Source organism: Triplophysa dalaica, chromosome 3 (genome assembly GCF_015846415.1).
Source record: "Triplophysa dalaica isolate WHDGS20190420 chromosome 3, ASM1584641v1, whole genome shotgun sequence".
NCBI lineage: Eukaryota > Metazoa > Chordata > Actinopteri > Cypriniformes > Nemacheilidae > Triplophysa > Triplophysa dalaica.
Genome location: NC_079544.1, coordinates 20,521,373 through 20,544,977, shown reverse-complemented (window position 1 = coordinate 20,544,977; position 23,605 = coordinate 20,521,373). Strand labels below are relative to the sequence as shown.

General features: G+C 36.6%; 1 protein-coding gene across 3 annotated transcripts in view; it reads right to left on the bottom strand.

Moving 5' to 3' along the window:
• The window catches only part of gpc5c (glypican 5c), a 106,249-nt gene that overhangs the window by 5,051 nt on the left and 77,593 nt on the right, over positions 1–23,605 (bottom strand). For all 3 annotated transcript variants that reach the window (XM_056744612.1, XM_056744610.1, XM_056744611.1), the window contains one exon: positions 19,830–19,965. In XM_056744612.1, the coding sequence (XP_056600590.1) occupies positions 19,830–19,965 (136 nt within the window). The remainder of the gene's footprint in view (positions 1–19,829; positions 19,966–23,605) is intronic.

The window sequence follows — 23,605 nt, the reverse complement described above, 5'->3', positions numbered from 1 at the left end:
GGTCAGCAGACTAACGGGACTTAACATATAACATTTGAGCTTATTCTGAAATCTAAATACAGATAAATACAGCCTGTATATGTTCTTCAATTCATGAAGCTTTTTTTCTAAACATTTACACACATTCCAGTACAACAGTGTGCAAAACACGATCACCTTCTATACATTGATTTCTATAGATCGCAACCTGCCCAAAATAAACATACATCAAAAGTAACAATTCATTTAAACACACGTGTGAACTACAAACTTATTGCGCACCTGATAAACTAGTTATTTTATATCATCATAATGGCGCTCTCTTCAGTTGGGCATGCCAAGATGGCGGCGCGATGGATTCCGTTTGCTTCACCTCCTGCCATTGGTTTAGCGTTATAGGTGGAATCTAGTCAATTATATAGATCAGTGATATAAAAGTGTTTTTTGGAGTATTTGAGGTCTAAAAATAAAGAGCATATTTTCTGTTATTTCGACCTGTTTCTACATTTTCATTTTCTGCAAATAAATGCTAATAGAAACAATCTTATTATTTAATTATTATTAAAGTTCACAGAATGCGACAAAAATTATAATTTACCCTAGCACATACTTTCAAGTAGTAAATTCATAAAAACAAAAAAATTAAAATGGTCTCTAAATTTAGTCTGCGGCTATATATCCATACATTTCAATGTGAATGCATCTCTGAGTTAAAGATACTGCACCATTCAAGAGTCTGTACATCATTGAATATTTTAGCTCACATCTTTTAGCTCTCTGGGTTGCTGTTTAATGCTCTTAATCCTGCAGCACGTGTTCCAACTCCTAAAATAAACACTTGTTTATCTTACAAAGCTCATAAACTGGGTACTAAAAATAGCCGCACCATTAACAATATGACCAAAATAGACTCAGACCAGGCAGATAAAAGCAGAACCTCAAACATCTAAAGAGTGTGCAGTGCTATACCGTCGGCTCGGTTCGCTGTGGAAAAGATCTCAAACACAACTTTAAAAGCTTCATAATAACAAGACAAAAACACCTATCAGCACCCTTCAGAAGCTGCAGTTTGAAGTGACCATGCCAGTATTTTGAAGTCCGCTGGTTTTTTGTTTTGTTATACATTTCATTCTTTGGTTTACTCCACCTTTTATTCGGTGACCTGTAAGTCCAGGGGTGACAAAAGCTGGCTTTACTAAAGAAAGTGAGCGAGAGAGAATGTCTTAAGAATCTATACATTAACATGCAACCAAAACTGCATGTGCTACAGACATTGCTAAACAAAACCACGTTGGGACGGTGCTGATTTGCAATGACTTCTTTGGATTAATATCATAAATGTGGTCACATTGATTCTTTCCACTCTAAAGGTCAGAATAAAGCAATTTAGATTCAGTACGGAGGTCTATGCTTTTATAATAAGGATCTAAAGCAGTGTTGGCATGACTTGCATTCATTGCAAAGTTGATTCAGCATTGTGGTGCTGTAGGAGACAGACAGAGAGACACAGGGAGAGAGAGGATATTGGTACTTTTATGACTCAGACTGGGTGGAAACTTGAGTTACCAATTGGAAAGATGAACAGTATTCATGACCTCCACGCAGACAGAACATCATTTATGCAAATGTACCATGCATATTTGCCGGTAACACAATCATAAAAGATGACAATTGGTTGACATCCAAACGCATACACTAACCTAAAGATGTTCCTTTTTATTTCTTAAAGGGACAGTTCACTCAAAATCGAAACTTCAGTTTTCAACTCACCCTCGAGTTGTTACAAATGTGTATGAATGTCTTTGAAAGATATTTGGAAGAATGCTTGTAACCAATTGCAAACACCATTGGCCACCATTGAGAATAAGTAAGAAGTAAGTGTCTTTGTTCTTTGAACATGAAGATAGTTTGAAGAATGTAAGTTCAAACTATCTTCTTTTAATTTAACTTAAAGGATTTTAGCAAATGGCTGCAATATAACAAAGAGCTGAACAATTTAATGGGGTCTGAATACTTTCCGTACCCACTGTATATGACAAAATTCATCACATTTCACTTACACAACAAAACATTTTAACTAAGCAATTTTAAACTTGACACAGGTATTCTTTTTCCTTGAATGCACATTAACCTCCAATTTTAGTTAAGTGATGCTCTTAAGTCTTGAAGTGTGCATTTATACCTTAGCACATAAGTAAATGTTTAATGCACCTTTCTATTGTTTTTTCTTCATCAATTACCTCCTACTAACCATCAAGTTTAAAGTTCAGCTTCTGTACACTAAAGCGATCTGTACTCAGCCTGGTCAAGCATTCAGGCGATCAATAAAACGTCCGTCCCTGAAGGGCCCCAATTATCTCATGACATGGTGGAGAGTGGTCATGGCTCATGAGAGGAGAGAATACAAACTAGTAGAATCAGAAATATCCAACAATAGGGTTAAACCATTTATATAATTCAGAACTGAAGATGTTGCATAATATACGGTGTAAAACACTAAAGGACTATTCCAGGCCATTTAATACTTACTATCAACCGCACCTGTGTCATTCTGTTGATAAGAAGAACATGTATTGGATAATGCAGTTACAATGGCACCATCCTGTACTCTTAAAATGTGCAACTTATTGAAAATGTCTCAAATTTAGCTTGCACTTTAACAATTTCTTTATTACAATTATTTCTTTTCTTACATTTCCCATTGGCTATTTTACTTTGTCACTCATCACTTAGATTTATGAAGTAATATATGAAGATGGAACAGAACTTTTTTTGTACTTTATATGCAGATCATAAATAATTGAATTCTGCTACATCCAAAGCAGTTATAGCACTACCACATAACCAGACGTTCATCCACAACAGAAAAGTAGTCACACCTCAACACAATGAAAACAACTTCACAGCTCAAGTAAGAACACAGTTCTGCTGAAACCCTGAGTCTGGATTGGATGAATAAATCATTATGCACAGTAACAGAAGCCCCAATGTCATGGGGTTTTCCATCAGTGACTTTCCTTACGAGCCGTAATGAGCATTATTCACACTGATCTGTTTATTCTGCTCTCACACCGCATCCACGGTGACCATTTAAACAGGAGGTTGACCTTCTGTTGCTTGGCAATTCACCTTTAAAGAAAGACCGCCTCCTCGCTTAGATAAAGAGCATTTGGGAACGACATGATAAAGGCCTAACAGAGAAAAAGAGAAAGATAGAGAGAGACTGAATGAGTTAGGACTATAAAGAAAATTTGACATGAAAATGAAACGAATTCAGTTCTTTTTAATGATCTGTTTGATTGAATTATTCAAAGAGCGAAGTTGTTTAATTAATGATGTCCAATGGAGCTATTCTGTGCTTTGGAGAATCCCAAGTCTAGTGTTAGCCAGACTTTAAATATTGATGTTAAATGACTTCAACAGCGTACCTTATTTTGAAATAAAGGTTTTTATTTTTTAGAATAACACACACATAGAAAGAAGAGGTCATGTGAATGATGTGAAAAATAAGCACATGTTGCCTTTGATATGGCATTTAGAAAATACCTATATTTAAAATTTGATTTTACAAAAATAAAATTACAAATTTTCTTTGCAACTAAGCATCTGAAAAACTATCAAATAATAATAATAGTAAAAAAAACAGATTTTCGACTCAATGCTACAAGCTTCAGAAAGATAAACAGAAGCATATTTTGCAAACATATTGTAGTTGTTGACCTGTTCTTCTAGATTTTTTGATATTGTTTATATGCCACAGTTATTTTGGTTAAAATGATTCACAATCAGACATCAGAATATTAGTTGTAGACGGTGCGGATGGATCAAAGGTAACTTCCGGTCTGTGTTTGGATATCATTCTGGCTAGTGGCTAGTAATATACAATTTATTCAATATTTAATTTATATTAATATTTATTTATATTAATAGTTTTTGTTTATAACACTACTGAACAGTTGTCTACCGGATGTTACTTTGGGGCACATAACGTTTGTTTATGTTCCTGCCGCTGAAACCATACATTTAGAGCGCGCAAGAGAGAGAGAAATGTTCTGTTCATGGTGGCTTCTGTAAATGCAGACAGCCACAGTGCTCTCCACAGGGATGTGGTCAGTCTCGGTCATTGCTCTGTGGAGGAGGACAGCACCACAAGCAGAGGTCACAAAAACAACACCCACACAAGAGTGGTCGGACTTCAGAGCATTTTGTGATGTTTGGCAGTTCCCAACAAACAAGCCCGCGAGCACAGGATATGACCAACATGAGATGTGTCAAAAATAAAGTCCAGCCCTTTACCCAGCATGAGTCAATCTAATTTGATGTGTGTGTATACTGTACATCTTTGTGGAGGAGGGTGGGAGTGTGTTTGTTAAGATGCTTGAAAATCTGTATTTTTGACCTAAGGTTATGTCTGAATTTGTGACAATCGGACCATAACATTAACACTTCACCAACATCCCCTAAAGACCTCAGATTTAGCAATTTCGATAGCTACAGCCAAAGTGAGAGAAGGTAGTGTGGGACTGAAAAAAACGATGATGGTCTGTCACAATGTTTTTGACATTTTTTGTTTACCTTGTATTTAAACCGTTTAGTGGGATGCAAGCGCTGACCCAAAGTTTAATTCCAGACTGTGTTTGGTTATGATATTAAAAATTATATATATATACATTTATATCAATATTTTATGTATATTAATTGTATTAAATAACATTTCAACTAGTTATACCGGAAGTTTGGGCCACATAATGCTTGTTTATGTTTCTGCCGTTGGAACCGTCTAAAAGTTTAAGTATTTCACTATTTAACATATCACATTGTTGTGTCAAAAAGTAACAAACCCAGCAAACAATTGGTTAAAACAATCCGGCATAGGTTAATTTACAACCCAATGGCCATCGCCTTTTGACACAATGCTGGATAACAATTAATGATAAACTAATAATTCGAGTTTACATCCTTTTCCTTTGTATGCAGTCACTTTTTGCACTACTAGATCTGACAATGCAACAAAGCGCATTTAAATTGAAAATTAAATTGAAAAGGCAGACAGCATGAAACAGAGAAAGAAAAAGATTTAGAAAGAATCCAAGGAGATCTTTTGTGTACTACAGACTGCAATAGCACCACTCAAAGTAATCTTCATGATGCTACAGTAGGATTTTGAGGCTGGTTACTAGGGCGTTGCTATGCAGCTGCTCATTGTTGTGTCCCCAATGACATACTCTGCATCACTAACCCAGAGCAAATCTATCACTCACATGCAATATAAACATTGTTCTTTGTGGGCAAACACTTGCATCCAAATGTTTGCATTTGAAAGCATGTTTCTGGGTAAACTGCACTGCAGAAGAAAACCATCCGAGGAAAGAGAGGCCACTAATGGGATGGAGATTTCAAACACCAGTTGATCTGTGTGTATTTAAACGCTGAGAAAAGTCCAAGTCCTTTTTCTCATTGTTTTTTTCTCACTATAATCCATAAATTTTGAAAAGATGCTGCCCAGCTGTGGTGTCTTTATGAAGTTGAACATTCCAGAACGTTCAGAGCTGTGTACAGGATATGATCAGCTCTCGTCCGCTTTACAGAGATTATGTCCCGATCCCTCAGATTACGCTAGGGACTCTTGCTCCCGCACGCACTTACCTTTCAACTACATACAAGAAAAATAGAGAAAGAGAGGGAGGGGGTGGTGGACGGTTTAATATTTGACCTTCATCATGGCTAATTTGACGATAAAGGATGAGTTCAATAAAATGAGTCCTGGTCTGCTTGTAAGATGTGCACCCAGTGAGGATGAATATGGGTAGCAATTTCCCCCCAACTTCCATCGGAGATCAATAGCAGAGACTCAACAGGTCCTAAAATCAAGGTGACCTTAACACTTTCTTAAAGGAATTGATTCAATTATAGGTTCATACCTGTCATTAAAAACCAGTATTGCCTTCAGACAATATTTTGCAGAACTCCATTCCATTCCATTTTCTACCGCTTATCCGAACTACCTCGGGTCACGGGGAGCCTGTGCCTATCTCAGGAGTCATCGGGCATCAAGGCAGGATACACCCTGGATGGAGTGCCAACCCATCGCAGGGATTTTGCAGAACTGCTCTTTCTCAAACAACAAAATTTGCTATTGACCAATAGCTGTCAAGCCAAAAAAAGCACAATAAAAGGGGTTCAGATGACTCCACATGCAACCATACGCTTTTTTGAGAGCGCAAAACCATGGGATTATATTTTAATTATTTGGGATGACTTCTATATGTTTAGCAATTTAGTCCTATAAATGTGAGCCATGGATTCACGTTTTCACAAAGCTATTCTTTTTTTTTTCTATAAATGCATAAAAATGCTCTCTAGTTAAATTGTTTTTAATTTGATCATTTCATATGCCAATTTTTTTATTCATGAACAAAAATGGCCTAAATCTCCTTTATATTTTGCATATTTTCTTGCTGAAATCAAATTTATTGTTTTATCCTACAAAAAGTTTACAATTTTGTACTGTATTAAGCAATCCAAGATTTTTATTGTTATACTGTGACTGTATTTTGTCAATGACAAAACGAAAATCTCTTTCCCTGATATTTTATGTATTTATACGTTTTACAAATAAAAATTTAAAAGAGAGCAAAATAAAAGTGATTGTTAGTAGGATATATACCCATACACCATTTCTGAAATCTCAAATGCGATGAAATGTATATGTAAGATGACAACAAGGTATTATTTTATTTTATCCCTTCGTTTTAAATGTTCAACATGTCTTGTGTAAGTTTCCTTTGCATTTCATCTCAATCAGAAAATGCTGGCTTGTACTATACTGTATACTGTAATTAATATTTAGGTTGAAGAAATATTCATTTATATTTTTCATGGATTGTTTACTTGTTATTTTCTGTCCCTTTTATAAATGATCCCAGGAGATGCAGATATTCTTAGAGAGTGACCACATTCTATATATTACAGCACATGTTTGAGCCATCAAAAGACTTCGGTCACGTTCTATCTAAAAAACACAACGCAGTTGGCTTGTAAGCGGATTGGAACACTTCACATCGACAGGCAGAACAAATTTAGGGATGGAGAGCATCAAAAAACCTGTGATCCGTCAGCGCAACAGATATTTTGCGAAAAATTTCAGCTGATGCTTCTTTTTCAGACACAAACAACAGCGGTCAGCACTTCTGTCAAAACTGGATGATAAGGTTGAATTTTCTGTCTCAACTGGAGAAAGCTGACACCAGGAGTAGTCGAGTCTCGAGTTCGTGACTACATAATCACATACTGTTACATTAATGATTCGGAGGATCTTGCGAAAAACACGAGTTCAACAACATGCCCACATCAGCATGTCGATGTGACGCTCATTAGATGTGTCAGACTGTAAAGACAGATTCTTTAGTTAGGGTTTTCTCTGATAGACATAGTTTGCAAGATTAGTTAAAGAGCAAAAAGAGCCTTTATTTGACAACACATCAGGTGCTGACCTTCAAGAGTCAGTTCACGCAAAAATTTAATTAATTTTAACATTTACTAAACCTTGTATTTTCTATCATCTGGAGAACAAAAATAAAATATATTTTGAAGAACGCTGGTAACCAAACAACACTGGACCCCATTTCATTCCATTGATGCACACAAAACATTTCTCACAATATCTTCTTTTGTGTTTAACAGAAGAAAAAGTCATATACAGGTTTCGGATGACATGGGGCAGATAAATATGACAAAATGTTATTATTTTGGGTAAACTATACGGAGAATGACCTGCTCCAGGATGTGGTAGAACACAAACATTTTCACGTGGCCTTATAACTTTTACATTGACACATTTACACAAAGATACTTAATGCAGTACCAGGAAGTGTTCTGTTAGTGGCCAATTAATTGAGCATTACTGACCGTCTCTTGGGAGAGCTGTGTGAAGCAAAAGAGATTACAGACTGAGTGTCTATGCATTTCTTCTCAGAGATTACGTAACCTGCATTGAGTAGCTGCAATTAAGCTTCAGCATAACCTTAGCCCGCATAACCAGTGCTGTGACTACAATGCTTCGAAAAAATACAAAGTTTAATCAGATCCCAAACATTTTCAACATTTCAACTCTCTGCTCTGGCATCTAGAGTACTTTTTTAATGACCTGAAAAGTTTAAGTTCCGCTCTGATCCAACACCTGAACAGCACCTGTCTTTCTCGGTCCCGTGGCAGAGTCATGGCAAAACCTTAGGTTTTATGGTGAGAGAGATATTTTGGCTCACTTGACCTTCCATTTGCTCTTTACGGTCTTATCTCTATTCCCGCCCTCTCGTTCCTTGTTATCTCTCCATTAGTGTTTCATCCCCTACACCTGTCCCCTTGTTAATTATCCTTTGTCTGTCTCCCTATATATTATCATCATGTCTATGTCTATTTATTGTCCTGTGCTCCTTCATTGTACTTCTGTTCCGTCTCTGACTGTGTGTGTATTTGCCTTGGATACCCCCTTGGATTACCTAACCTTGTCTCATTCCTGCCCTGCCTTGCTTTGCCATGCCCTGCCTTGTGTTTTGTGATTTTTACAGTATGACCACAGTAACCACAACTAAAAATCTATAGGAAGACCCTTATTACCATGGATAGATGTTACTGGATCCAATATAACTAACAATGATATTTTACATTTTGAAATTATGATGTTTGTGATAGAGTTGTCTAAAACATAGTTTTAATCCAGTACCTCAGAGATGTTGTATTTTTGAAGGCTAACCTGGAAGTAACCGCCGTGCTGGTTCCCTCGACCAAAATCCTATGCACTATTCCAATAGACCTTTGGAAGATCGCAGAAAATAAGCTCTGTGATTAACAAAGGTTAATGATGTTATCACGTTTTGTCTCTATCAAGATCATCTTTACAAATCAACACCGCATTTGTTACTTTTGAAGCGGAAATACAATCGGCAGAAGTAAAAAGCTCGATATCAACGTCACCACCACCAAGCCTCCAACAACTTAAAAAAAAAAAAAATGTATTACTCCGTGAATAAATTTGCATACATTTTAAGTAGTGGTGGGCCGTTAGCGAGACTCTTATAGCGCGATAAAAAAAATTTCGCCGTTAATCTATTCTCAAAGTTGGGTTGGGAGCTGGGTCTATACTACGCAAGCTATGATGACTTTCACCTTGATATTTTAGCGTGGATGTATACCAGCTTAACTGCACTGTAGGGGGCGAGAACGAGAGTTTTCAACTCGCGTGATTCGCGTCATCTCATAACCAGGGCTTCATTCGCGTCATTCGCACTGCCTCAACATCTCATAACCAGGGCTTCATTCGCGTCATTCGCGCCGCCTCATCATCTCATAACCAGGACTTCATTCGCGTCATTCGCGTCATTCGCGCCGCCTCATCATCTCATAACCAGGACTTCATTGCGCGTTCGCGCAGCAAGTAGGTCTATCGCGTCTTTGCATTGACTTAACATATAAATCCCTCCCGCTTGACGCGCCATTAGTGTTTGGTCTGAACACAACATAACGTTACTGTGAAATTACCACATCAAACGTGACGTGCTAACATGGATGCAGCTATGAAGCCGCCGAGTTTGCTTCAGGGAAAATGTATTTTCAAGAAGCTTCCCAATAGAAACCTCGACAAGACTGCGGTTGTTTGCACCTTGTTCAATGTGGAATTGGTTTACTGTAAGGAATTGGTTTACATAAAAAAATGGTTTAAAATAAAAAAAAAAAAAACTTTCTCTCTACAGGTAGTGGTCTAGCTTTAGTTGAAACCAGTAACTTTGTATTGAGATCTAATGTATTATGGCTCCTGTATGACATATCGCTTGTTGCTCCCTAACTCTTTGTAAGTCGCTTTGGATAAAAGCGTCTGCTAAATGATTAAATGTAAATGTACTGTAGGAGCTCTTCCAGTCTCAGGTACAACCTAAACAGCAAAGCATCCCTTAGCTAATGCGGAAGTAAACACAAGTTCATCTTATTGAGCATAATTAAATTTTCATCACAAATTATCATAGTAGAACAGTTTTCTCAAGCAGTTTGTGATGCATTTTGGAAACAGGAGATGAGCCCCTGGTCTAATGCGCCGTTCTCAAAGACTTACTTTTAGTCATTATTTGGGTAGCACACATATTCTGAATGCCTTCGGCAGAATTCAAATGAGCCATTTTAATCTAGATTAATCTAGATTAATTCCAATATGAATCTAGATTAATCTAGATTAATTCCAATATGAATCTAGATTAATCTAGATTAAAAAATATTAATCTATGCCCACCACTAATTTTAAGAGATTTGTGCCACGGTTGCAATTATTTGTGAGCTTTATATGCACGATGATGTCTAACGTCCCCGCACTTTTAGCAACTTGTTAGCAACCGCCATTTTTAAGACAAAATACCACTGTAAAATATCACAAGTGGATTATAATTGGTGTGTTTTATGTCATAGAATAAAACATGAAAATATTTAGAGGTATTGTTTACCACAGACCTTATTTTGGCCGATTTTCCCAAAACCCATTGAAAAATAACAGACTTAAGAGCGATGGAACCAGAAGTGCTAAAATACTAACTCGCTTAGTTTTTCATAAAAGAATACGTCATCTCTGAGCCTCCCTATACAGTAAATCCCAGATCAAGCTGTAAATCTGCACTGCGGTCCTCTGGAATCTGAGCTCGTAGAGTGAAAACCTGTACAGCAGTTGCAGTGATGTAACCTTACAAAAACTAAAGTTACTGTACCCTTGTAAAAAATTACATACCACAGTATTTTAATTTATCATATTTAGTAATCACACAAACCCCAAAAGAGCACAATGATATTACTAGAACTAAAGTATCAAAAAGATCCCAGATTAAATGTATGTTATGTCCAAGAAATGTATTGCATCGTATGTTTTTGTGTTAAACTTGTACTGCCATGCAATCAGAATGTAGACAGTGAGAGGAAAGTCAAGTGTGTGTGTGTGTGTGTGCACTGTACATGTGTAACAGAGAGAGAGCCCGCCGGCCACTGGACATTAGGGCTCATTGGTCATTAGGTTCGCTGTGGGATCTCATTCACAGTCTGGACTAATGAAAGATCAGTTCAATTGTGCACTTGGGAATGTGACTAAGCCCTTTCTCTTACCGTACATAGAAAATGATGATTGAAGAAAAGCCACATGAGCCTGCACTGATATTTCACCGTATTTTATATTACGTTAGGTCACCAAAAAATAAAAATACTCAATTCATCCCAGATATATACCTTTGTGTGTGTGTGTGTGTCTGTGTGTGTGTTTGTGTGTGTGAAAGAGAGAGAAAACAATATTTAGCACAACTAAAATGAAAACTACGGCAAGATAAAAATATCAAAATCTCTTGTATCTTTTGATATTTCGTCCCAAGACACCTAAGAACCAATAAGACTTGAAGTTGTCAGGATGTTGCCATATCTAAATTTAACGCTGGGTGTGTTAACCATGGATTTAATTTAGCGAAATAAACTCATAAATATGGTTTATTTGCTTTAATCTTCAAAAAAAGAAAGTCGTATATTTGAGATGAATAATCTAAAAATATTTTTTTGTGAACTGCTACCTTAAGTGTTAAAAGTTACTTCACCTAAAAAGGAAAATACTTTCATAATTTACTCAGCCTCATGTTGCTTCAGATATGTCTACATTTATCTTTGTTCTGTTGAAGTTATTTGGAAGAACGTTTGCAACCAAACAGTTCTGGGGCACCATTGACTACTATAGTAGGAAACAATACTACTATGGTAGTCAATAGTTCCCCAGAATTGTTTGGTTTCCCACGAGCTTCAAAATATCTTCTTTTGTGAAGATAGAACAAAGAGACACTTATACAGATTTGAAACAACTTGATGGCGAGTAAAATGACATTATTTTCGTATTTGGGTGAACTATCCTTTTAAGACTTTTGTAATGGAGTCTGTTTTAAAATGGTCTTATGAAACTAAAAGCAATATTTGTGGCTAATACATTCGCAGGAATCACCTGCCTCTGGCAGCTATGGAAAAGGTTTGTTTTGGCCCTTGCCTACAACAAATCAACTCTTTCTATTTCTGCTCTGAAAGACATTGAAAAGCCATCTGCAGAGGCAAAAAGTCCCTCTAAACCTTCTCAATTACCAACAGGGCAATGAGAGGCTCTCAACTTTGAACACATCAACACAGGCTTTTCTTTGTATCTTTTGATCGATCTCCGAGTGCATCAATGCCGTGATCAAGTAAATAAGGTTGTCATAGCAACGTGGCCTTTACTACAATTAGGAGAGTCGGAGGGATCACACAAGACTGAAAAAGAGAGATGCGCATAGAGAGGGTTGATCTATCAGTAAGCCGGTGTCAACCATGGGCACGCTGGGCACCCGACAGCCGCTTTGAGCTGAATAGAGCTGGTGAGGGTGAAGTCGATTGGCTCGCTTCAGGCAGTGAGAGAGAGAGAGAGAGAGAGAGAGAGAGAGAAAGAGAGAGAGAGAATAATGTGTCACTAATCTAGTTTTTTGCAGAAAACACATTTTTTTGTATTAGCATATCAAAAATAAAGTGTCAAAAATAAACAGTGAAGCAAAGCAGGATGAGAACTATTATTATTATTATATAGTATATATTTCTCTAATATGGAATACAGCATACAATATTATACATAGATACTTTCTCCATATTTCGCTTTCATCTTGACCAAAGAAGCAAAAGTCTTTCAACGTGCAGTCACTAAGACTCTCGAAGAACTGCTGTTGCCCCATTAGCTCGAGTTGCTAAGAGACCCTGAAGATTCCAGAATCCTCATGTGCCCCATCCAAGCCCGCAGCCAACTAGATGGAGTTCTGGGTTCCCAGCTTCAGTTACCGAGGGAGGGAAATTGGTATGAGAGGCGAGTACCAGAGCGAGAGACAAAAGCAGGAGCTCAAAGCTGAAAACAACCAACTATCCATCTTCTTGCCATGGTAGCCAAATAGTCAAAGCTATAAACAAGAGAAAACAAAGAACGATCGGCAGTAATGAGCGGTCCGAATGGACATCAGCCTTATTTTGGCCCCAGAAAGTAGTGAGAAGGTTGAAAGGCGAACAGTCGAAAGACTTGGAGACTGGTGAGAGTTAACAAAACAAGACACTTTAACATCGATAGCTTGTTAAGTATGTCTGTGTTTCAGAGTCTTGCTCAAGAATAAATAGCTGGCAGAGAAACCATCCTCTGTTGCTCGTGGCATTCCACGGTTTGTGAGAAGAACAACGGCTGCATAGCCATGGTGAAGCTTTCGGGATATCTTGAGGAGCAGACAATCACCACGAAAAAATAAAAACAACATCTAGAGGTCACACAATAACAGTCAAACTGGCAATGGAGGTTTCGTTTTGGCTGGAGCACAAATTCCTCTGAAGTTATAAATCAATAATGAGGCTGAAATTAATCTGGCATCCGTTCCTGCACAACCAAATTTTTTATAAGCAAGTGATGCGTCCACAGCCGCGGAATACTAAACGCAAGGATTAAGAGAATAAATAAAGATTAATGTGTTCATCTGTCGCTCAGCCCTACAGCTGACGGTTCTGCCGGGGTTTATTGGTACAACATGGCTTAACCTGACAAGTCATTATTTATGTATCCACACTTAAATGAATTTACCCAAACAGGCAACTTTCAAGTAAGGTTATTCAAAGCAACTAACCAATTAGATAAGGGTCTACGGTTTAGGGCCTTGAACATGCTTATCAACCTATCATTTCTCTCTGATTTAAAGTGGAGATGATGGTTTACTTCAAAGAGACGTAACGCAAACAGTTTCTGCCAATCTCGTATTAATCTTGAGTAACTATAGAGTAGTAATGCATACTTTGTACCTTCAAAGAGTCTTTAGTTTGATCACATTTTTAAAAGCGACTACAGCACTTGTTGATAAGCATGTTCAAGGCCCTAACCATCATCGCACTGTCCCCGCCTAACTGTTGATTCACTATAAGTTTGTGTTGTGTAGCTTATGCACATACACGCCGATTGCCAACAAAACACACATTTGAATTTCACATACCGTGTGCGGTTCATTACCGGCATCTTTTAGTGCTGGGGCCAATCCATCTATCAGTTTCGAACGAATCTATCTTAATATACACCATTTATATTACATTACTCATCGAAATGCAGTGTACAAACAAACACAGCTGAACTACACAAATGCAGTGCTCTATCTCTCTTGCTCCAGAATTGTCCAATAAGGGACTTAGAAAAGTTGGTACTTAAACTTTCCGAAACCTAAACGAAGGCTGGGCAGTGTATCGAGCAAAGAAATACTATGTCAGATATCCAACTCGTTTTTTGACAAGTTGACCATGTCAAGCATGAGATGCCAGCATGTTTAACATTGTAAAGAAATCAGAATGCATGAAACACCATTGCACATACAGTACCATACATTTTTTTTTAGCTTGAACTGAGTCCATAGATTTAAGAGTTAGCAGACATATAAAATGTCTGTATTCAACAGCGTGAACAGCAGTATATTTGAAATCTATAAATGGGTAGACTTCATTAACCATTTACATACAAAATGACACCCAAGAAGATGAACACATTATCCAGGTAATGGAAAGTCTGCTTTCCTTTTTTGAAATAGCTTCTCTCACTCCCACATATAATCCCTCCACAGACTGCTTAGTGCCTATTTTACTGTATATTTAACATTTTACATTAAAATTTACATTTAGTCATTTAGCACACGCTTTTATCCAAAGTGACTGACAGAGAGCACAGGGAGCAATAAGCGAAATGTCATACAGGACAAAAGCAATGTGTCTTCTAGCTCAGAACATGAACAGATTGGTCCTCTAAAGCTGGTTTGGAAGGATGAGTTCTGGTTGAAGTCAACATGAAATATATTTAAAAATCAATTCCCTGTAATTTGCAGATTATTTTATGTTTTTAAATATCTGTACTAAATCAGAGTGTTTTCCCTAAAATTTACTTTAAAGCATATATCATTATTTAAAAAGTACACTGAAGAAACCAAATGTTTTTTTTATAAGTATAATCAACTTAAATATAAAAAATAGCAAATATCATACTTTTTACTCAAATATGTGACACTGGATCACAAAACCACCAAAATCTCAAAATGTAGCATGGGAACATTTTTAGTAAAAGCCAAAAATACATTGTATAGGTCAAGAGTATTGCTTTTTCCTTTATGTCAAAAATTATTAGGATATTAAGTAAGAATCATGGTCCATGAAGATATTTTTAAAGTTTTCTTCCGTTAATATATCAAAACTTTATTTTTGTGAGTGGATGGCCTGTCATAGTGCCCCTGAATAACAACTTAATTTTCTCAATATTTAGATTTTTTGGCACCCTCAGATTCCTGAGTTTTAAACTGTTGTATCTCCGCCAGATATTGCCCTTTTCTAACATCCCATACATCAATAGAAAACTTGTGTTTTCAACTTTTGGATGACATATCAATTTAGAAAAAATTAACCATCCAGGGTCAAATATATTCATACAGTAAATACATTTTTAGTGTTGTTTGCCTTTAATGTATTTAAAATGTTGTACATTCTTGTATTCAAGAAAAAATAATTGAAAGTAAGAGAGTATTAAATGTAAAAAAATCTATAGGCATTTCGGAAATGTAGCAAAGTAAAAAATATAAAAAACATATATTTTAAAAATATAATATGCTATTATTTATTATTGTTGACTTTATATTTATTTACACAAAAATAACTGCGATACCTATTGGCTGCATTATCCATAACATTAACATACTTGAACCAACAAACTGCTTGGCCTGGGTGATATTGGCTGCAAAGAAGCAAGAAAAATACATTTTACATTATATATAAAAATCATTTTTAGCTAATGAACTGTACAGAATAAGAACTTGATGGCCAGTACAGTCAATTCTGAGTTCAATAAAAGTTGACAGTAGTCTCGCAAGAAGAAGGTTTCACCAGAAAACATGGCAATGCAGATAAATACAACAGCTTTTTGTCATTCAGATGTTTTATCTCATTCACTCATCAATATCTGTCTCTCCTCACCATGAACATTACAGAATGAAAAAATAACATGACATCCGTGTGCAGTACCAGCCAATACCAATGCTGAAATACAGCTCAGGGCAAGACCTAATGACCTCGCTCATGTGACTTAATGATCTCAACGTTCAGCCTCTGTTCTGACACCGGCAGTGTAAAACTCTTCTGCAAATGAATTAACCACCCTGGGGTTAGAGGTCAAAGTGTTTAATCACTCTATGCCCATAGGGCTGGTGCCATCAATTTAAATGCCTTGTCGTCATGACAACAGCACCAAGGGGCAAAGAACCAGGGGTCAACGGAGAGGCGTGCTATGGCAAACATGTGAAATATTGACCTCTGCAAGGAACGAAAATCATGAACGACACAATACATCACTCATATAATTCTCAAACTGCTTGTCGCCCTCCTCGAGATAAATTCTGAAAGACAAAGCTCTCAAACATCTTCAGGACATCTGCACATCAAGATGTCTCAACATAATCTAGCAAAACACCTTCTCCTGGCCCACAACACATCCAGAGCACCTATCCAAACATCAAACCTTTAGAAATGTGCGTCTTCTTCCAAGAGACGGCTGGAAGGAAAACAGACAATGTCGTTTTTTTGCTTATTTCGTTTGGTCAGCAGGTTCTCTTCGTTACTGTGACCAGGTGCTAAAACATGAGGTACGTTCAGCATAACCTTTCATGTTGATGTAGTTCTGAAGTAAATAAATAATTAAATGTGTTTTTCTTCTTATTGCAGCACAGCGTGTGGTGAACTCCAGAACATTGAGTTTCTGCTCTGGACGTTTTCATATATACTATTAAGGACCGTGGCGAAACTGGGCATTTGCAACTAGAGAGAGAGAGTGGGGGTTTTGCCTTGCATAAAAAACAGATGTAGTAGCTACCAAAAACATTTCCACTAGTCCTAATCCCATTGACCCCTCATTCTCTCTCTCTCTCTCTCTCTCTCTCTCTCTCTCTCTCAGCGGTCACTGCTGCAGTTGTTCTGTTCAGATCCACAGCAGTTCATCTGTCTGCCAAATAAACTCTAGAACTAAGGGCATCGTATCACACATATCTGATTCCTTTTGTTGCTGACCCTTTAAGACCTTAACATAAGCCCTCTACACATCACATAAAATATTATTTATATTACTAATAGTACTTACTGTTTTCTTCCAATATGTGACCTTGGACTACAAGATCAGTTATTACAGTCAATTTTTAATGGAGATATATAAATAAGCTTTTTATTGATGTATTGTTTGTTAGGATAGGACAACATTTGGCCGAGATACAATCTGAGGGTGTAAGAAAATCTAAATAGTGAGAATATCATCTCTTAAATTGTCCATCAGAGGTGCTTTAGCTCTAGGTTTGTTTTGATGTTCTTTACAGAGATACCAAACTTGAGTGGTTAACAAACAGCGGGCAGCAGGGAGTGAAGTTTGTAAGTGTTTGTCCGGTCATTTTTATTCGCAATTTGTCTGCATCCACTCACTCAAAAATAATGTTGTGATACATTTACGGTGGGAAATGTACAAAATATAGTCATGGAGCATGGGATTTACTTCATATGATAATCAGTTTTTGGCATACAAGAAAAATCTATCATTTTGACCCGTATCGTTGTGTATTGGTATATTTCCGGTCCTGGGTCACAAATAGGTTTTAATAGTCCTTTAATTTAGCAAAAGATACTTTGCAAAGCCTGCGTTAGATCTAATCTGAAATGCAATAATGTTAAAATGCTACCATACTTGTTCAAATGCTTTTAACATGATTATGAGGCTTAGTTTTAATACAAGTCTATATAAACAGTGGAGAACGATTTCTTTTATCTACTTACTGTATCATTCTATAATGTACATTATTGCAAAGTTACTCTAAGCAAATCAAACTCTTTTAAAACAGTATTTTAAAAGATCAGGCTAAGTTTCACTTTCTCTAGTAATTTCTGCACCCAACAATTATGTAAAAATGATAACAGTTGCAAAACTGTTTTTAAAGTGCCAAGAGAAAACTTGACTTGCTCACGGCTCCCTGTGCATGTTAAAATGATATAAGTAAAGGCATTTTAACCTTTAAAGACCGTTTTTGACTTCAAAGGCACGGCAGAGAACACGCCCATTCAAAAATTTAGGATCACTTATTAATCTCTCATTTAATGTTTCTAGTTTAAAGGTGATGTGTGTAATATTCAGGAGGATCCATTGACAGAAATGCACTGTTATATAAGTAACTATGTCTTAAGACCTTGGTGTAAAAAGACATTACATAACCAAGCGTTATGTTTTTCTTACCTTTGAATGAGCAATTTCTGTCTATATAGACCGCGGGTCCCTTTACATGGAATTCGCCATGATCGTTTCTACAGTAGAGCCCTAAACGGATAAACAGCTCTATAGAGTCGTTTCGTAAATACATTATCTCCTACAGCAAATAAACGAAAACATGACGACATCTTTGTTCTGTGTCAGCCACCTTAGTGCTTCGAATGGGAGGGGTACAGTGAGGCGTTAGTTGCAAATAGCAACCTCACTGCTAAATGCCACTAAATCTCGTCATTGCTCCTTTATAGTAGATACCATTTGCCTTGAATTTGCAGAATTGCCATTTTATCAACCAATTTCTTCAGGTGTCACCCTGAGATGCTTTTTAATCAGCTTTTAAGTAGTTCCAATTCGTGCTGGCTCTTATTGGCTGCCTTTTTTCTTATTATTTTGTCCAAATCATCCATTTCGAAAACTTTGTTAAATACAATTTCAATTTTCAAATTAAAGAAGTTATGCTTGTTTTTGTCCATTGAAATCATTTTAAATGCCTTTTGATCAACTTATTTTTAATCTCACAATATACATTTCAGTCAAGTGATCTAATCTTCTGAACAGTAGTCAATGTGTTTGAGCTTCAAGTATTATAACTATGTCGCCCGTGATCCCAGTCCTGCTGCCAATGCACGGAGAGACATAACCACCGCTTTAAGTTTAGTGTGACCTTTGCTGGAGCAACGATTGATGGATGGCCATCATTCTTCAAATCTCTTTCTCCGTCCCACTCAGTTTTGCTCTCACTGACCTTGTCTTCTCCCCTGAAATGTTTTTATCCGGTGATAAAGGCCGTTCTCCTCCTATACCCTCTGCTCTAATGTGCGGCACCCTGGAGCAGTAACCGCAGATAAGAAGAACTGGGTGTGGGGAAAAAAGATGGCTGCCAGAGGGGTCGGCGGGTTGATTTTCAGTCACAGGTGAAGATCACATTTCAGAGCGAATGAGAAATGCTCCACAAGCACAGTGTAAAGGGGCACAGAGATGTGGGGCGTGTGTTACAAAAGAGCAGAAAAGGGGCCATTTTAGCGATGATGAAATGAGATGAACAGCTGCAGCACCTGTGCAGGACACAGTATCTCTTTGAAGCCTTGGGTGGTCTCATTGGTCAATTCAACGTATGAGCTTTTGCCAGACATGGTGTCGCAGTCTTAAAATATGTGTCTGGAAATTGGCAATTTATTTGACCCGAAATTCATAATAAGAAAACCTTCCAGTAACATACATTATTTGTACAGACAATCTTATTGCTATACTGGTAGCACCAAACCAAGTGATAGTTCACCGAAAAATGAAAATTCTGTCATCCTTTTTTCATTTCAAACCTGTATGACTTACTTTTTCTGCAGAACACAAAAGAAGATATTATCTTTTTGGTTATGCAAAGAAAGAAAGTCACACAGGTTTAATGATGACAGAATTTTCATTTTCGGGTGAACTATGCCTTTAAGATTTATTTTTAGGCCGGACCCCTGTCAAAGGTACTCACGGGGTGTGACCTCCGGCTCTCCGGAACTGCCTTCACAACCATCTTCATCATCACAGTCTCCACTGTTCTCCACTCCACTGCCAGGCTCATCCCAGGACGGCCCCTGTCCCACACCGGGCAGCACTTCCTGGACCTCCTATAGAGAAAAACCCAATCCAACACATCAGTATAAAATACAGAGGTGTGTATTGATGTATTTAATTAAACAACAAAAGACTCCAGCTATTCAATAACATTGAATTAGATTGAAGAGAACAATAATGTGCTGTTGGAAGAAACAAATGTTAAAAACTAGAACAAACAAATCGGCGACTAGCCTTATTGATTGCACTCTGCTTCCCAAATAGATTTGTCAATGAGCAACTGTTATTTCTAAAATACTTAGTAGGAGTTCAGGAAATCAGCTCCTGAAAACCTGAATGGTATAAAAATTGATTTAGATACATTTGAGCATATTTGAAGCTCTGACAGGTCTTATAGGATCTGACCTGATAAGACCACACATTTATATGACATAGAAACACTTCTTTTTGGTTTCTAGGAAGATAAATTTTATTTATTCCTGGGCAATTCCTGCGTTATTGAGGTGACATATAAATGCTCAGAGAATGTTTTTGTTACGAATATATCAAACCATCTTGTTTATATTTTACTATACACTTGCTGATAGACTCTAAACATCAGAAAAATGATTGTCTATGATAGTCTTTTTTTTCATGGTGAGGTTCACATTTTCACATAATTATCCTCCTGCAAAGTGATCTCATGTTATCTTTGTAATGATCTGACATTTGCAACATTCCTCCTAAGAAATATTCCTAATAACTATGATAGTACATTATAATTGTATCAAACAACACTAAGCATGGTCATATGATATATACCATGATGCTGAATGAGGCAGTAGTGATGGGGGTGGATTAAATCACATGTCTGAGCCAGATTTGTTAACACAGGGAATGTGACATTTCTAAATCAAGGTCTGGACGCATCTAGCACTGGGCCCGGGCCAGAGATACTTGGGACAAAGTGGTCTAACATAGCACAAGCAGAAGATATTTTAAAAACCACCCACACAGCTAACACACAGTGAGGTCCAAATGTATGAGATCATACTGGGTAACTAAGATTTTTCTGTCTTATATTTACACCAAAAAATTTGCAGAATGTTTTAAAGATTTAAAAAATGAACACAAGGCAAGGATACCCTGTGATGTAAAATCCGGATTTTAATTGAATTAAAAGAAAATGTATTTATTTTTAAATAAAAAGGATGCGCGGTAATAAAAAATACAGTCGATTTTTATAAATAATATAAAATATGAAAATACAATTTACTTTAAAATTAAATGCTGTAAATATTTGCAGAATGTTTTAAAGATTTAAAAATTGAACACAAGGATACGTTGTGATGTAAAAAGCAGATATATAATATATATATTATAAAATAATTAAATTATATAAAATATATTTATTTTTATCAACCAAAAATATATTATATTTATTATATATATATTTATTACTTCTAATTAAAATTAAATAACATTTAAATTAAATGAATTCGAAATATTTATATATTTATTAATCGTCACTCTTTCACGTCACAAATGAAATGAAAGTAAACATGCTAACTATGTTTTTTTGACACAAATTCAGATGTTGGTGTGCTTTCCACACAAGAACATTTAAAACTGCTGGAATAGCATGAATCAACGTTTGAACTTTGAACTCAAGTGCATGATGCCTACTCAACCTATCATTCTTCTTCTGCCGGTCATTTGTAATAATGTTATTTTATGAGTTGTGAAAAACAGAAGTATCTTCAGCTCACTGTACGAGCAGTTAAATCCACTCCACTGTCACATCATTCTGTCCTGTGACATTTCACTCCACATTTCCCCACTAGTTCAGTGAAAGACTTTGAGCATTATAAAGTGAAGCATGTGATTTCAATCTTTCTCCACCTGCAGAGGAGTAAATGTCACAACATGCTGTTATATACAGTTCCTTGGAAGTCACTGTGGCACAAAAGTGCCCGTTGGGGAAATAAATGTCAATGTAAAGGTTGAACTCAGATGACCTTTCAACCTTTGAATCAGCACAATCAGGAGTCGTCAGACTGCAAGCACTCACAGTGACTTTTCACCCCCTGCCCAGCGCTTATAAATCAGCTCTGAGCGACATGAAGCTATAGATAGATAGTATAGTAAGTCAGCCAGGAGGTAGAGAGATGGGCAAATGGACACAGAAATAGATATATAGCAGGCATTAACAGAAATGACAACAGCAGGACACACGTGGCTGATCCTGACAATGCACACGAACACACATTCAAAAACAGACACAAGCAGACTGAGGCAAAGACAGTTGACTTATAATAATATGAATAATATTATCCTCTGCATGTGACTGCACAGTGTGCAACATTCATTTACATTTTTCTTTTGTTGCCCTAATACATTTTAAGAGGATTTAGTTTTTGCTGGAGATTGTTTTGCTAAGCTAGACCATATAACACGACTTACAAATGCATATCAGAGTGTAATAAAGCACTTTATGTGTACTGAACACTTCAGATTTGTTCCCAGCTTAACAGATTTCACAACAATAGATGCAATGCATTTTAAATATTTTGTGAATGTGTACGGTGAGGTTCTCAGTAGTTTTAACATTTGAATTCATAGCAAAACACAATTGTATAAGTTATAAAAGAGATGTACAAACAACGTGTTCAGCATTTTCTCTCCTAAAGTAAAAAGTCACGTTGACGTATACTTTTTTGGTACCCGATTGCAAACCTATTCTGTCTGCTATTCTATTTAATTTGAAAGCAGGTACACAGCGATCTGCATTGAGAACATACTCTGCTGCACTATCAATAGACGTAATAGAAAATTGCAGAGCCCGGTACAAATTTAACAAGGATAATTAAAGAGAAAATATGAAAAACTAGAAAAACAACAGGATTTTCTTTACTCTATTGATATACAAATTTTAGATGCAATAGGCAGGAACTAAAGCCTGATTCTTATGAGAGCTACGACAACAAAAGGTTAAGTATGGGCCTTGTGCCTAAATACAGAATTCAAATATATTTAAAGGGAAAGTTCAACCAAAAATGAAAATTCTTTCATCGTTTACTCATCCGCGTGTCAATTCAAACCTGTATAACTTTCTTTGTTCTGCAGAACAAAAAAAGATATTTCGAAGAATGTTGGCTCGCATTATTTCCATTATATAGACACAAAACCACTGAGACATTCCTCAAAATATCTTTGTGTTCTAAAGACGAAAGAGTCACATGCAGGTACATGTTTTGAACCACATGAGAGTAAATTATGTTTTTTTTGGTTGAACTGTCCCTTTAACATTTAAGACCATATTGAAAAAACAGGGGATGAACCCCAAACTTCAAAGAATAGGATGAAAACTTTTCAAATTCATTCAGACTTACTGCACAGTGTGAGAGTTTGATGAAGTCTGGCAGAATTTTTCTACACAATAAGCTAGTTTGCCGTAGGCTCAGAACTCAGTACAACTGCTGGATGCAGCGGAACACTTCTCATGGGTGTAATGAGAACGCTATAAACAGATAATGAGTGCAGAAATAAGAACATAATACTCATGTGTCACAGATGCATGTGTTGAAGAAAACCAATACATTATAAATCTCCTTCCACTCCACCTAGACTACAAAGGCTGAACAAACGCAAACACGTCATTTAAACATCAGTAGTACAAAGAAATGTGGCTAGATCTTAATTTATATTATATAA